The sequence below is a fragment of the Frieseomelitta varia genome, unplaced genomic scaffold, assembly GCF_011392965.1.
Source record: "Frieseomelitta varia isolate USP_RPSP 00005682 unplaced genomic scaffold, Fvar_1.2 scaffold_438, whole genome shotgun sequence".
NCBI lineage: Eukaryota > Metazoa > Arthropoda > Insecta > Hymenoptera > Apidae > Frieseomelitta > Frieseomelitta varia.
The window spans coordinates 4,794-17,356 of NW_025110188.1; the positions used below are offsets into that span (position 1 = coordinate 4,794).

Sequence of the window (12,563 nt, forward strand, 5' to 3'; positions counted from 1 at the left end):
TCTATAAAAGAAATTTTGCTAGAAACTGATTAATAAAATTCTAGGTGATATTTTTATCTATAAAAGAAATTTTGCTAGAAATTGATTAATTAAAATCATAAGTCATATTTTACTTTACCTTTGCGTTCGAAACATTCCCCGAAATTGTAGTGGTAATTCTTGGGACAAGCGCAAGTGGAATTCAAGCCTGTACGAGATAAACAAAGCGCGTTTGGTATCCTGCTAGAACATTGAATGTTCTCTTCGCAAGGTTCTCCATACGCTGAAACTAAAGAATTAAAAATTATTTGAAAAATTTTTCATTGCTTACACAAGCTGTTGGTACATATGCATTCGTTGAAAATTCAAAGATTTAGCAAAAATTTTACCTCGCACGCATGAACCGGCTGACGAAGCAACGTGGTCAGGTTTGCAAGCGCAACGCTCTGATTCGCACACCGAATTGTTCGCTTTGCACTCGTCGTTGAAACTGCAAGTGGAATTGATGCCTGCGAGAGAGAAATAATTTCAAGTAAAGTCTCTTCTTTGGGTGCAGTCGAGAATTGCAATCACCTTTTACACACTGCTTGTCCAACTCGTAATAATTATCAACGCAAACGCAAATCTTGTTCGCGCATTTTGCATTCATCGTGTACTTGCAGTCCTCGTTCACGCCACACGTGTCTCCGATACCTGAAATTAAATCGTCTTTAGTGCCATATCGAATTGATATATTTCTGCCATTTTGCGACAATTTTCGTGTCGCGACTGAAACGAAATTTATTTAAAATTAAGATTGCTAAAATTAATATTAGAATTAATATTAAGATTAATATTGTTAAAATTAATATTAAAATTAATATTCTGAAAATTAATATTAAAATTAATATTCTTAAAATTAATATTAAAGTTAATATTCTTAAAGTTAATATTAAAATTAATATTAAAATTAATATTAAAATTAATATTCTTAAAGTTAATATTAAAATTAATATTACAATTAATATTCTTAAAATTAATATTAAAATTAATATTCTGAAAATTAATATTAAAATTAATATTCTTAAAATTAATATTAAAGTTAATATTCTCAAAGTTAATATTAAACTTAATATTAAAATTAATATCAAAACTAATATTAATATTAAAACTAATATTAAAACTAATATTAAAATTAAAATTAATATTAATATTAATATTAAAATTAATATTCTTAAAGTTAATATTAAAATCAATATTAAAATTAATATTCTTAAAATTAATATTAAAATTAATATTACAATTAATATTCTTAAAATTAGTATTAAAATTAATATTCTGAAAATTAATATTAAAATTAATATTAAAATTAGTGTTAAAATTAAAGATTCTTACAAGCCATCGTAGTTACGTATCTGTAAGTAAGAGTGCATCTTACCAGCGTGCTCCTTCACGCAAGCTGTGCTATCGTTGGTTGGATAAGTTCCACCCGGGCAGGAGCACAACTTGTTTGAGTCGCAGATCAACCGAACATCAACATAACCGTCGAGATAACAGTCTACGTCTTGGTGACACTTCTCACCTATCCCACGTTTCATCCAACAGAACGACTCGGTCTTGTTCAACCGAGATTTCTCGTTGCAGACGCACTTGCCATTTTTGCAAATGGCGTCCGGACCAAAAACGTAACACTGCACGTCGTTTCGGCAATTATCGTTATATCGTGCAGTCACTGAGCAAACAGAAAACATGTGAGGATAATCTTCTCTCTAAACTCTAAACCAGTCGATCGTTTACCTTTCTCGCACTCTCTATTGTTCTTGGAAGCAACTGTCTCCGCGATGCAATGCCATGTTCCATTTCGACACACCGAGTTGTCGATGACAGTTTCGTTTTTCGTAGGGTCGCATCGTTCTCCAAGCTCTGCGAGAAGAAATCGAGAAATGTGTTGAGAAATATCGATTGATTCTCTCGTAAATCTTAATCCATATATTATTATTAGATAAGGTGTTAATATACTATTATTATTATCTTATTGTAATACTATAATAAATGTAATATAATATAACAAATAGTATTATATACTAATTATTTACTATTTATTATATTTATTATAATATACTGTTTTAATTATACTTACAATACACTATAATATTGTTTTACAGTATATACTATACTACACTATACTGTTTATACTATACTATACTATACTGTACTGTTTATACTATACTATACTATACTGTACTGTTTATACTATACTATACTGTACTGTTTATACTGTACTCTACTGCACTGTTTATACTGTACTATACTGTACTGTTTATACTGTACTATACTGTACTGTTTATACCATACTATACTGTACTGTTTATACTATACTATACTGTACTGTTTATACTGTACTGTACTGCACTGTTTATACTGTACTGTTTATACTGTACTATACTGTACTGTTTATACTATACTATACTGTACTGTTTATACTGTACTGTTTATACTATACTATACTGTACTGTTTATACTATACTATACTGTACTGTACTGCACTGTTTATACTGTACTGTTTATACTGTACTATACTGTACTGTTTATACTATACTATACTGTACTGTTTATACTGTACTGTTTATACTATACTATACTGTACTGTTTATACTATACTATACTGTACTGTACTGCACTGTTTATACTGTACTATACTGTACTGTTTATACTGTTATAGTACAGTTACTATACTGTACTGTTTATACTATACTATACTGCACTTTACAATACAGTCTGTATACAATATACACTATAATTATATACTGGTTTAATTATACTTAGTATACTTACTATATACTAATTATATACACTAATACATTATATACTGTAATTATATACTGTTTTAATTATACTTACTATATACTAATTTATTATATACTGTTTTAATTATACTTACTATATACTAATTACATACTAATTATATTATATACTAATACCACAATTAGTATACTTACTATATACTAATTATATACACTAATATATTATACACTGTTTTAATTATACTTACTACACACCACACACTACATATTACTAATTATACACACCGATATACTATATACTATAATTATATATACCAATATACTATAACCATGTACTGTTTCAATTATAGTTGGTACATCAACGAACAGTTAATAACATTACCTGGTACACACCGGCGTTTATCCTCGTGAAAGAAGTGCGCGCGTTTGCACACGCAGGTGTTCAAAGGTCCGCATTCCGCATCCGGAAAATGGCAATCCTCGTTTCTCGTGCAATTAGCTCCGACGCCACTTGCTACGGGATGTGCGCGCGTTGAAGTTCGCGTGTTTCTCGACACACCGTAATAGAAAAAATGTATTTACAAACCTTGCCCGGTTGCATCATGTTCTCGTAAGAGAGTGTTATCGTTGCGCAAGAATTTTGACGCAGTGTTATTTCCCCGCGCTACGCACTTGTGCTCGACGAAGTCGCAAGTCGCGTTCGGCCCCTTGCAATCGTTGTTTATGATACACTTCCCGTCGTTCTCTGCGCAACGCAATCACACGTCGGGATCGACGATACAAATCACACGTTCGCAATAAAGGGGACAAAATTTCTTTAACACGTTAAGCGCGGAGCTGACTTTTGCTGCGTCGATCACTCGATCATACGAGCTGTTGGATTATGGTGGTACAGACTAGATATCGCTAGATGACGACATTGTTTCACTTTTTGTTTAGAAAATGCAAAAGTGTATTACAGACAGTGGTTACAAATTATAAACTAGACATGATATTATAATAGTTCATATTAGGAGGCTGTCCTTCGAAAGACAATCAAAGATATAAAGACACGAGATATTACTTTTTGTAGTATGTGCAGAGCCAAACCTTATTTTTGTTATTTTCAGAATAAATTTCAATAAATTTCAAGAAAATTACGAAATTACAAAAAAAAAAAAAAAAGAAAGAAAATTATTTTCATTTGATGGAATGACGCCGCGCTTAACGCGTTAATGACGGTCAATTGCTTTGGAAATTGTCTAACCTTCGGCAATCGGACGACAACTTCTGTACTCCCTCTTGTAGTATTTAGGAGCGCAGTTGCAGATTTTCTCTTTGTTGCATTTGGTCGCTTGAAAGTCGCCGGGCACGTAGCAGTCCTCGTCGTCCTCGCATTTCCCCGACAATTCTGCGACAGATTATTCTCATTCGTTCGCGAGAGCAGTACGCTCGATTCATTTGAGTCAAACGTTCTTGAGATATACACACCTGAGTACCTGTGACACTGTCCGTGGATGTAATAATATCCATCGGCGCACACGCACGCTCCATTCACGCACGTCCCACCTCTGGATAAATACGCGGAACACTGTCTCGATTCTTGGCAATCGTCGCCGTACTTCTGGGCCACTGAGAAATTTGAAAACTCCAAACGTAAATTCAGTAAAGGATGGTCCGGTTTGAAAATTTCGTTTCGAAAATTTCTCGTCGAAAAAATCCAATTTCTTTACTTACTGTCCGAAAGTTATTTCGCGCGTTGTTTCTTGTTATTAAATATGCGGGACAGTTGCTTGTAAATAAGTTTCTTTTGTAAAAAAAATTTCAGGGTAAATAAATGGGAATTTCGAAACAGAAAAATCGATACGCCATATTTTACATCTCTTAAAAACATACAACTTTTGTCTCAAACAACTTTTTATCGGGCGCATCGTTTAGAAGTTACTTAGCAAGCGTGCAAGTTATGTGAATCACCCTGTATAATGAATTAAATAAATGGAAAAATATTCCATTATACATCAGGTGTCCTTAAATTCGATTTAAGATCAATGTGGTTTGATACTTTTTTTTTACTTGGAATTTAATGTTCTTTCGACTTACGATGAAAAAAATAAATTGACTAGAAAAAAATAAAGATGAAAATTTCGAAACTTACAAAAAATTGACACATTGTTATGTTGTATTTTGTCCATACAATTGTTTTGTTTGTTTTATCAAACAACTTTTCATCAGACGCATCGTTTAAAAGTTCAAATTTCAAGTGTATGCAAGCTACGCGAATCACCCTAGAATTACCGATTTGGTCAGAATGACTAATAAATTTTTTTTTAGATATTATATTATAGATGCAAAACAGTGTTTGCAACAATTTTTAGAAATTTAAATGATTTTTTTTCTTTTATGAAATAATACGAATAAAAATCTCCGATGAAAATTCAATGCTTTTAATTTTTGGTAGTTCCAGTGTTAAACGTAACGCAGCCTGATTATTTCATCGAAATTCCCTTTAATATGCACGCACATGTGTACAGTACAATATCTCGGAATTTCGATTGCCAACAGACAGTCCCCCCGACAGAGTGCAACAATTCGCTTAACAACAATAAACGTTTGATTGTAAGTAAACATTTGGCAATTTACCTTTAATACACGCTGTGAAACTTCCATCGAGGACGTAGCCGGGGGCGCATCGACAGGTGCCATTGACGCAACTGGTGAGCTTCACAGCACAATCGGAAGTGGCATTGCATTTCCAATCGAGAACGTTATTTAACGATGCTTCGTCGCCGATCGAACGTAGTTCTTCCGCTCTGGTGTTTCGCGTCAAATCTAAAAAAAAAAAGAAAAAAAAAAGAAAAATGGTAAAATTTTAATTGCAATCGTCGAAGGTTAACGTAACGAAGAGGAATTTCATTTCCCGGAATTTTAGATATATTTCAATCGTCGGTAAATAGACGAAATAGTTGATTAATATAATAAATAATATAATATTAATATAATAAATAATGTAATATAATATTAATATAATAAATAACGTAATATAACGTTAATATAATAAATAATGTAATATAACGTTAATATAATGAATAATGTAATATAACATTAATATAATAAATAATGTAATACAGCATTAATATAATAAATAATGTAATGTAATATTAATATAATAAATAATATAATATTAATATAATAAATAATGTAATATAACGTTAATATAATGAATAATGTAATACAACGTTAATATAATGAATAATATAATATAACATTAATATAATAAATAATGCAATACAATATTAAAATAATAAATAATGTAATACAACATTAATATAATAAATAATGTAATATAACATTAATATAATAAATAATGTAATGTAATATTAATATAATAAATAATATAATATAAGATTAATATAATAAATAATATAATATAACATTAATATAATAAATAATGTAGTATAATATTAATATAATAAATATTATAATATAATATTAATATAATAAATAATATAATATAATAGTAACATAATAAATAATTTATTGATCGAATCAACAATCAATCACACGCGTCACGTTTACATTAATTTTATGCTGACGCAGCTTTGCTGAGAGAGTAATGTTTATTCTCCAATAAAAACGCAAATCCTTACCATTATGCGTGATGCAGAGTAACAAAACCACGACACTCGAAACAGGCAGCATGTTTGACATACTCGTTTCTGACTGAAAGGTACAAATTCCTCCGATTGTTCCCGTCTTTTATCAGAGTGATCATATCTGATAGAAAATGAACACCTGCGTTGCTATCAAAAGAAGTCAATTGGATCGCCACGGGGAGCAATTTTTTTTTTTTTCGACAGTCATCTGGTCGTAACGTTCGTTTAGCTCACGGAACAAAAGGAAACATTGACGTATACTTTCTCAGTTTTATTAACCGCGATAGTCACGCTTTACTTTCGTTCTTTTTTTAAGAGTGTCGAACATGCTTGAATTCCGTCGGAAAGAATCATGTTATTTATAGTCAAGAATCTATTCCGAGCGTAATTTTAGAAATTGCGACTGTTAAATTTAAACTACAGTGCAGTATACGAGAAAGATTTGTGTATGAATGTGTTTATAAAAAAAATGTTATCGCTAAAGTCGTATCTTCGTTTCGTCTAATCTTTGTATATCTGCCTCTCTCTCTCTCTCTCTCTCTCTCTCTCGTTCTAATTTATAATTATTGAATTAAATTGTGATAATATATTATATATTATTCGATAATATATAATTGAATTAAATTGTGATAATATATTATATATATAGTTATAATAATATTATATATATAATCTAATTTATAATTATTATAACTATATTATGATAATATATTACATATATAATCTAATTTATAATTATTATAATTATATTATAATAATATATTACATATATAATCTAATTTATAATTACTATATAATAAAATATTACAAACATAATCTAATTTATAATTATTATAATTATATAATATATATATAATCTAATTTATAATTGTTATAATTATATTACAATAATATATTATATATATAATCTAATTTATAATTATTATAATTATATTACAATAATATATTATATATTGAATTAAATATCATTTAATAATTTAATGATTTTTGTAATATACTATATATATTAATATAACAATGTTGCAATATATGTAAATACGCATGTAACGAGTAAAGAAGTACCATTGCCAAGAAACATTGGCAATTAAAAGTTAATAATAATTCTTCCGGAGCGCACGTATTACGTAACAATCGCGGAAAATTTATTTCACACGCTTCACAGAAACGACACGTTACGTAATTCGTAATCTTTCTTCTGTCGCGTACAGGTCGTAGGATCGCTCAAAAATTTCAAACGCACGTTCTGCGAAACGTAAATGCGTATTGTTGGAATTTAGAGGATGCGTATGCCCACGCGTACGTGCGTGTGTGTGTTGGCAGAACAATTGACCGAACGAAGGCAGATTTCCTCAATGACGATAAGTATAAAATCGTAAACGACCCGTGGAAGATTACATCTTGACCCGTTCGGCGTGTCTTTTCGCCGAAGTACATATGTGGCGGGAAAATATGTTTTTATCATTCCGCCGGTGACCTTTTACTTCTTTTTTGCGCTAAACTCTGCGTCAGGTCGAGGTTAATTTGTACTTTTGCGCTTAACATTCGACGTTCGTTCTTGCCCGAACGGTTAGTTTACAGCTGATCGTTCATCATGAAGCAGCTCGGCAGCATCTGCAAGGGTGAGTTCAGCCTCCCGACGGCATATTTCACTTTCTTCGTCGCTCGCGCGTATACGTGCAACGTGGCGAGTTCCTCGACTTCCTCGTTTCCTGTTTCTCCTTTCATTTCTCAATTCTTTAGTTCCGTGATTCTTATTCTGTAATTATTACAATATACCAACAATAATATAATATAATATACCATTCTGTAATTATTATAATATACCAATAATAATATAATATACCACTCAGTAATTATTACAATATACCAATAATAATATAATATACCACTCAGTAATTATTATAATATACCAATAATAATACAATATACCACTCAGTAATTATTATAAAATACCAATAATAATATAATATACCATTCTGTAATTATTATAATATACCAATAATAATACAATATACCACTCAGTAATTATTATAAAATACCAATAATAATATAATATATCATTCTGTAATTATTATAATATACCAATAATAATATAATATACCATTCTGTAATTATTATAATATACCAATAATAATACAATATACCATTCTGTAATTATTATAATATACCAATAATAATAGTTATTAATATATTATATTCTTTTTACATTAGCATTATATTAGTGTAGTATATTCTCATTCTATAATTATTACAATATATCCTAATTCTTATTACATAATAATTATTAGTATATTATATTCTTAGTGTTCTAGTATATTATATTATATTTTTATTATATTAATAAATTATATTCTCATTCTATAATTATTACAATATCCTAATTCTTATTACATAATAATTACTACTATATTATATTCTTAGTATTCTAGCATATTATATTATACTTTTATTATATTAATAAATTATATTCTTATTCTATAATTATTACAATATATCCTAATTCTTATTACATAATAATTATTACTATATTATATTCTTAGTATTTTAGTATATTATATTATACTTTTATTATATTAATATATTATATTCTCATTCTATAATTATTATAATATATCCTAATTCTTATTACATAATAATTATTAGTATAATTATATTCTTTGTATTCTAGTAAATTAATTATATTCTTAGTATTCTAGTATATTATATTATATTTTTATTATATTAGTATATTATATTCTCATTCTATAATTATTATAATACACTAATCTTAATTCTTATTACATTATAATTATTAGTATATTAACTATTTTTTATTTTTATTATATTAGTATTATATTAATATAGTATATTCTTATTATATTATTATATTATATTTAGTATATTACATTCTCATTCTATAATTATTATAATATACCAATCCTAATTCTTATTACATAATAATTCTTTGTCTCGTGATCTTCCAAAAAAGATATGTTTTTCACTCTATTATAATTATTATAATACTGTCCTAATTTTTATTACATGGTAATTCTTCAACTTTTGATTTTTAAGAAAAGACCTCTCCTCTTGAGAAACGAAAATTTTTCACTTAGGAAAACTAATCGATTAATTAAAATTACTGACTAAAAATTACTAACTTAATGTTAACGTTAAGTGCTGTGCCACTGGTGAATCAAATTTAGTGAAACAAATTTAATACATAAAATTGAATAACTTTGAGATTACGAAAAAGAATATCGCCTATAAACAAACAGTGCACAGTATAATAATGCAATAGTAATTTTAATGGGTTTTGTTGAAACAGTTTAGACAGAAATGTGAAATTTCTCTTTGCACCATGTTAGTTTCGTTTCTCTTTCTGCTAATATCTCCTTCCAGCAGTGTTGTGTTCCTTTCGCAACAATTTTTACAACATTTTACAGAGCAAATGTAAACAGAACGCGCATGGCACCTAATGTGTCGACTAAAATTACCGTCTAATTTCTGAAATTAGTGTAAAAATGATCGTTCATTGTCGTTTCAAAATACTCGTAGCTACAACTTGACGTTTTCTTCTCTTCCTTTCTATATCGCCGATCGCAGAGAAGTTCACAAGTTTGGAGGAAGGTCTGGTCCCCGAGGCGAGGATCTTCACGCAGGGCGCGAGGTCCGCGAGTAAGAACAAAGCTTGCAAACAGGTTGCACAATGCGTGAAAGTAATCCTGTATTTGCTGTTCGTGGGATTGGCTGTTTACTTGATGTGGCAGACGTTCAGCATCAATATGATGGAGTTCAAGGTGATAAACAGCATCCGAGAGTCGCAGTCGGAGGGTTTGTCCGGTCAGCGTTCGACGTTCGACAAAAGTGCGACAAACACGGTGGAAGAGTTTCACCGTTTCAACGATATCTCGACGACGGAGGCTTCGGATCTCGATAGAAAAACGTCTTTCACCAACGAAACTGACGACGACGAGTCGCTCAAAACTGACGTTGTCACCGAAAGCGATGATATCTACGAAACTCACAACGAGGGAGTTGTTGGCACAACTGCAAGCACCGACGAGGCCGAGGAAATCACTTTCACGAGAATAGCAACCACCGAATCTCCGGTCGAGTCGAATTCCTCGCTTGCGCAACAGATGAACGAAAGGTTTTATGATAATTACGACGAGGACAACTATCTCGTGAACGACGAGATGAAATTGGAACGCGTCCAGGAAGAAATTTTGGATAACTACGCTCTTCTCTCGTTGATCATACAAAACGCCGTGAGAACGTCGCAGATCATCGATTCCTTTGTTGAATACGACAACAGCGACAATTGGGGGGATTCTGCGGCGCTGAGTCCGCAAAATGGCAATGGCGTTGAGGAGGAAAATAGCCAGGGGACTCAGGAGACTGAGGAAACGTTGAAATTATTTATAAACGAAGGTGATTACGAGGAGGAGAATCCCGAAAATTTCGACTATCAAATTGAAACAGTTACGGAGAGTACAGCGAAAGATTACTATGGGCAATTTTATAGGTAATATAAAATTTATAGATATATATAAAATTAGTTATATATAAAATATAGGTATATATAAAATTAGGTGATTTTAAAATTAGGATATTTAAAATTAGGTGTATATAAATATAGGTATATATAAAATTAGATATACATAAAATTAGGTATATATAAAATTAGGTATTTATAAAATTAGGTATACATAAAACTAGGTATATATAAAATCAGGCATATATAAAATTAGGAATATATAAAACTAGGTATATATAAAACTAGATATATATAAAATTAGGCATATATAAAATTAGGTATATGTAAAATTTGGTGTATATAAAATTAGGTGTACATAAAATTAGGTATATATAAAATTAGGTATATATAAAATTAGGTATTTATAAAATTCGGTATACATAAAACTAGGTATATATGAAACTAGGTATATATAAAATTAAGTGTATATAAAATATAGGTGTATATAAAATTAGGTCTATATAAAATATTAGTATATATAAAATATAGGTATATTTAAAATTTTCATAAAAATATCAACGTGTCAACTTTGTCTATTTTCTGAAATTTGACAATGACAGCTGTAGCGTTGAGAAACAGTGTTTGTCAGTGATCCTGTTTTTATTTCTCCTTTCGACTCTTTTCTTACCCAAATGATTTCTTCTATCGTTGCAGACGACTCTACGGTCCGTGGAGGATATACGTATAGGACTCCCATGTCTAAACTTTCAGGACAACGTTGCAAGTAAGCTGAGAAAACTAGTGGTTACTACGTCGAATTCGACGCGTTTTAACACCTAATTCATTTTAGGAACGTCCAATTTGAAACGTTTAATTTATTTTAGGGACATCGTTGAACAGTTTGAAGGCGACGTGACGAGGGCTTAGGTCGTTCACGATGGAGAAACTTCCGTAACAATTGAACCAACGACGAAACGACAAAGATGAGAAACTTTGTTCGAAGATCAAACGCGAACAGTTTCTTCGATTATCTTTCCGAAGAATTGGTACTTTTCTTTTTTTTTTTTTTTTGTCAAATGAACCTTTCTTCTCATCGTGTGGCTCGCTAAGAATTTTAAAAGTACATCGTCAATTCGAGAAAAACTTGATCGATATGTTTTCACGTGTCTTATTATTGATCTTGTAGTTTAGATAACTTATTACGTATATATTTCATTGAATAAGTTAAAAGTGAAAAGCTTTTGATTATTCCCCGCACCTTCTCGAACGCGCATGTGTTTACATAATTATCAAATATCACCTCGTAAAGGTTAGCCGCTGCTTGACAAAATCACGTTGTTGAGAAATTAATGCATCATTCGCACAACTGCGCATGGGCCTTGAACTTATTTATGCTAATACGTAACGATTTACACCAGAGTTGGCCTGATAACGTTTCCATACGCCGACTAATAGGCAATTACAATTGGTCGGTCGGCGATTACCAACTGGCGAAGTAGGTCAGTCTCGAATACGTTTCTTTTCTCTCTTTTTTTTTTTTTTTGAGGAAGATTTTTATCAGGGAGAACGCACATAATCCTGACAAAATCCTTTTTCACGATACGATGCTATAAATTGAACTCCTTTGCTTCAGAATTCAGACTTTCTCTTATTTTCTATGATACTACTCTTTCTTGCTCGAACACAAGGTGATTTAATAATTGAGCTATGTTT

General features: G+C 30.3%; 2 protein-coding genes across 2 annotated transcripts in view; one reads left to right on the plus strand and one right to left on the minus strand.

Annotated features, from left to right (window-relative positions):
• LOC122532139 (protein draper-like) overlaps window positions 1-6,523 on the minus strand; it is a 9,763-nt gene extending 3,240 nt beyond the window's left edge. Inside the window, exons 1-11 of the mRNA XM_043660653.1 lie at window positions 6,389-6,523; window positions 5,382-5,570; window positions 4,233-4,373; window positions 4,009-4,152; window positions 3,350-3,507; window positions 3,145-3,289; window positions 1,756-1,881; window positions 1,397-1,690; window positions 553-672; window positions 369-488; window positions 119-268 (exon numbers count right to left, since the gene is read on the minus strand). Of these exons, the coding sequence (XP_043516588.1) occupies window positions 119-268; window positions 369-488; window positions 553-672; window positions 1,397-1,690; window positions 1,756-1,881; window positions 3,145-3,289; window positions 3,350-3,507; window positions 4,009-4,152; window positions 4,233-4,373; window positions 5,382-5,570; window positions 6,389-6,449 (1,648 nt within the window). The 5' untranslated portion in view covers window positions 6,450-6,523. The remainder of the gene's footprint in view (window positions 1-118; window positions 269-368; window positions 489-552; window positions 673-1,396; window positions 1,691-1,755; window positions 1,882-3,144; window positions 3,290-3,349; window positions 3,508-4,008; window positions 4,153-4,232; window positions 4,374-5,381; window positions 5,571-6,388) is intronic.
• A 1,342-nt stretch (window positions 6,524-7,865) lies between these two features.
• LOC122532140 lies at window positions 7,866-12,080 on the plus strand. Its single transcript, XM_043660654.1, has 4 exons — window positions 7,866-8,013; window positions 9,977-10,898; window positions 11,565-11,634; window positions 11,735-12,080. The coding sequence occupies exons 1-3, from the start codon at window positions 7,986-7,988 to the stop codon at window positions 11,596-11,598; spliced, it is 984 nt and encodes a 327-aa protein (XP_043516589.1). The 5' UTR covers window positions 7,866-7,985; the 3' UTR covers window positions 11,599-11,634; window positions 11,735-12,080.
• The last annotated feature ends 483 nt before the right edge of the window (window positions 12,081-12,563 follow it).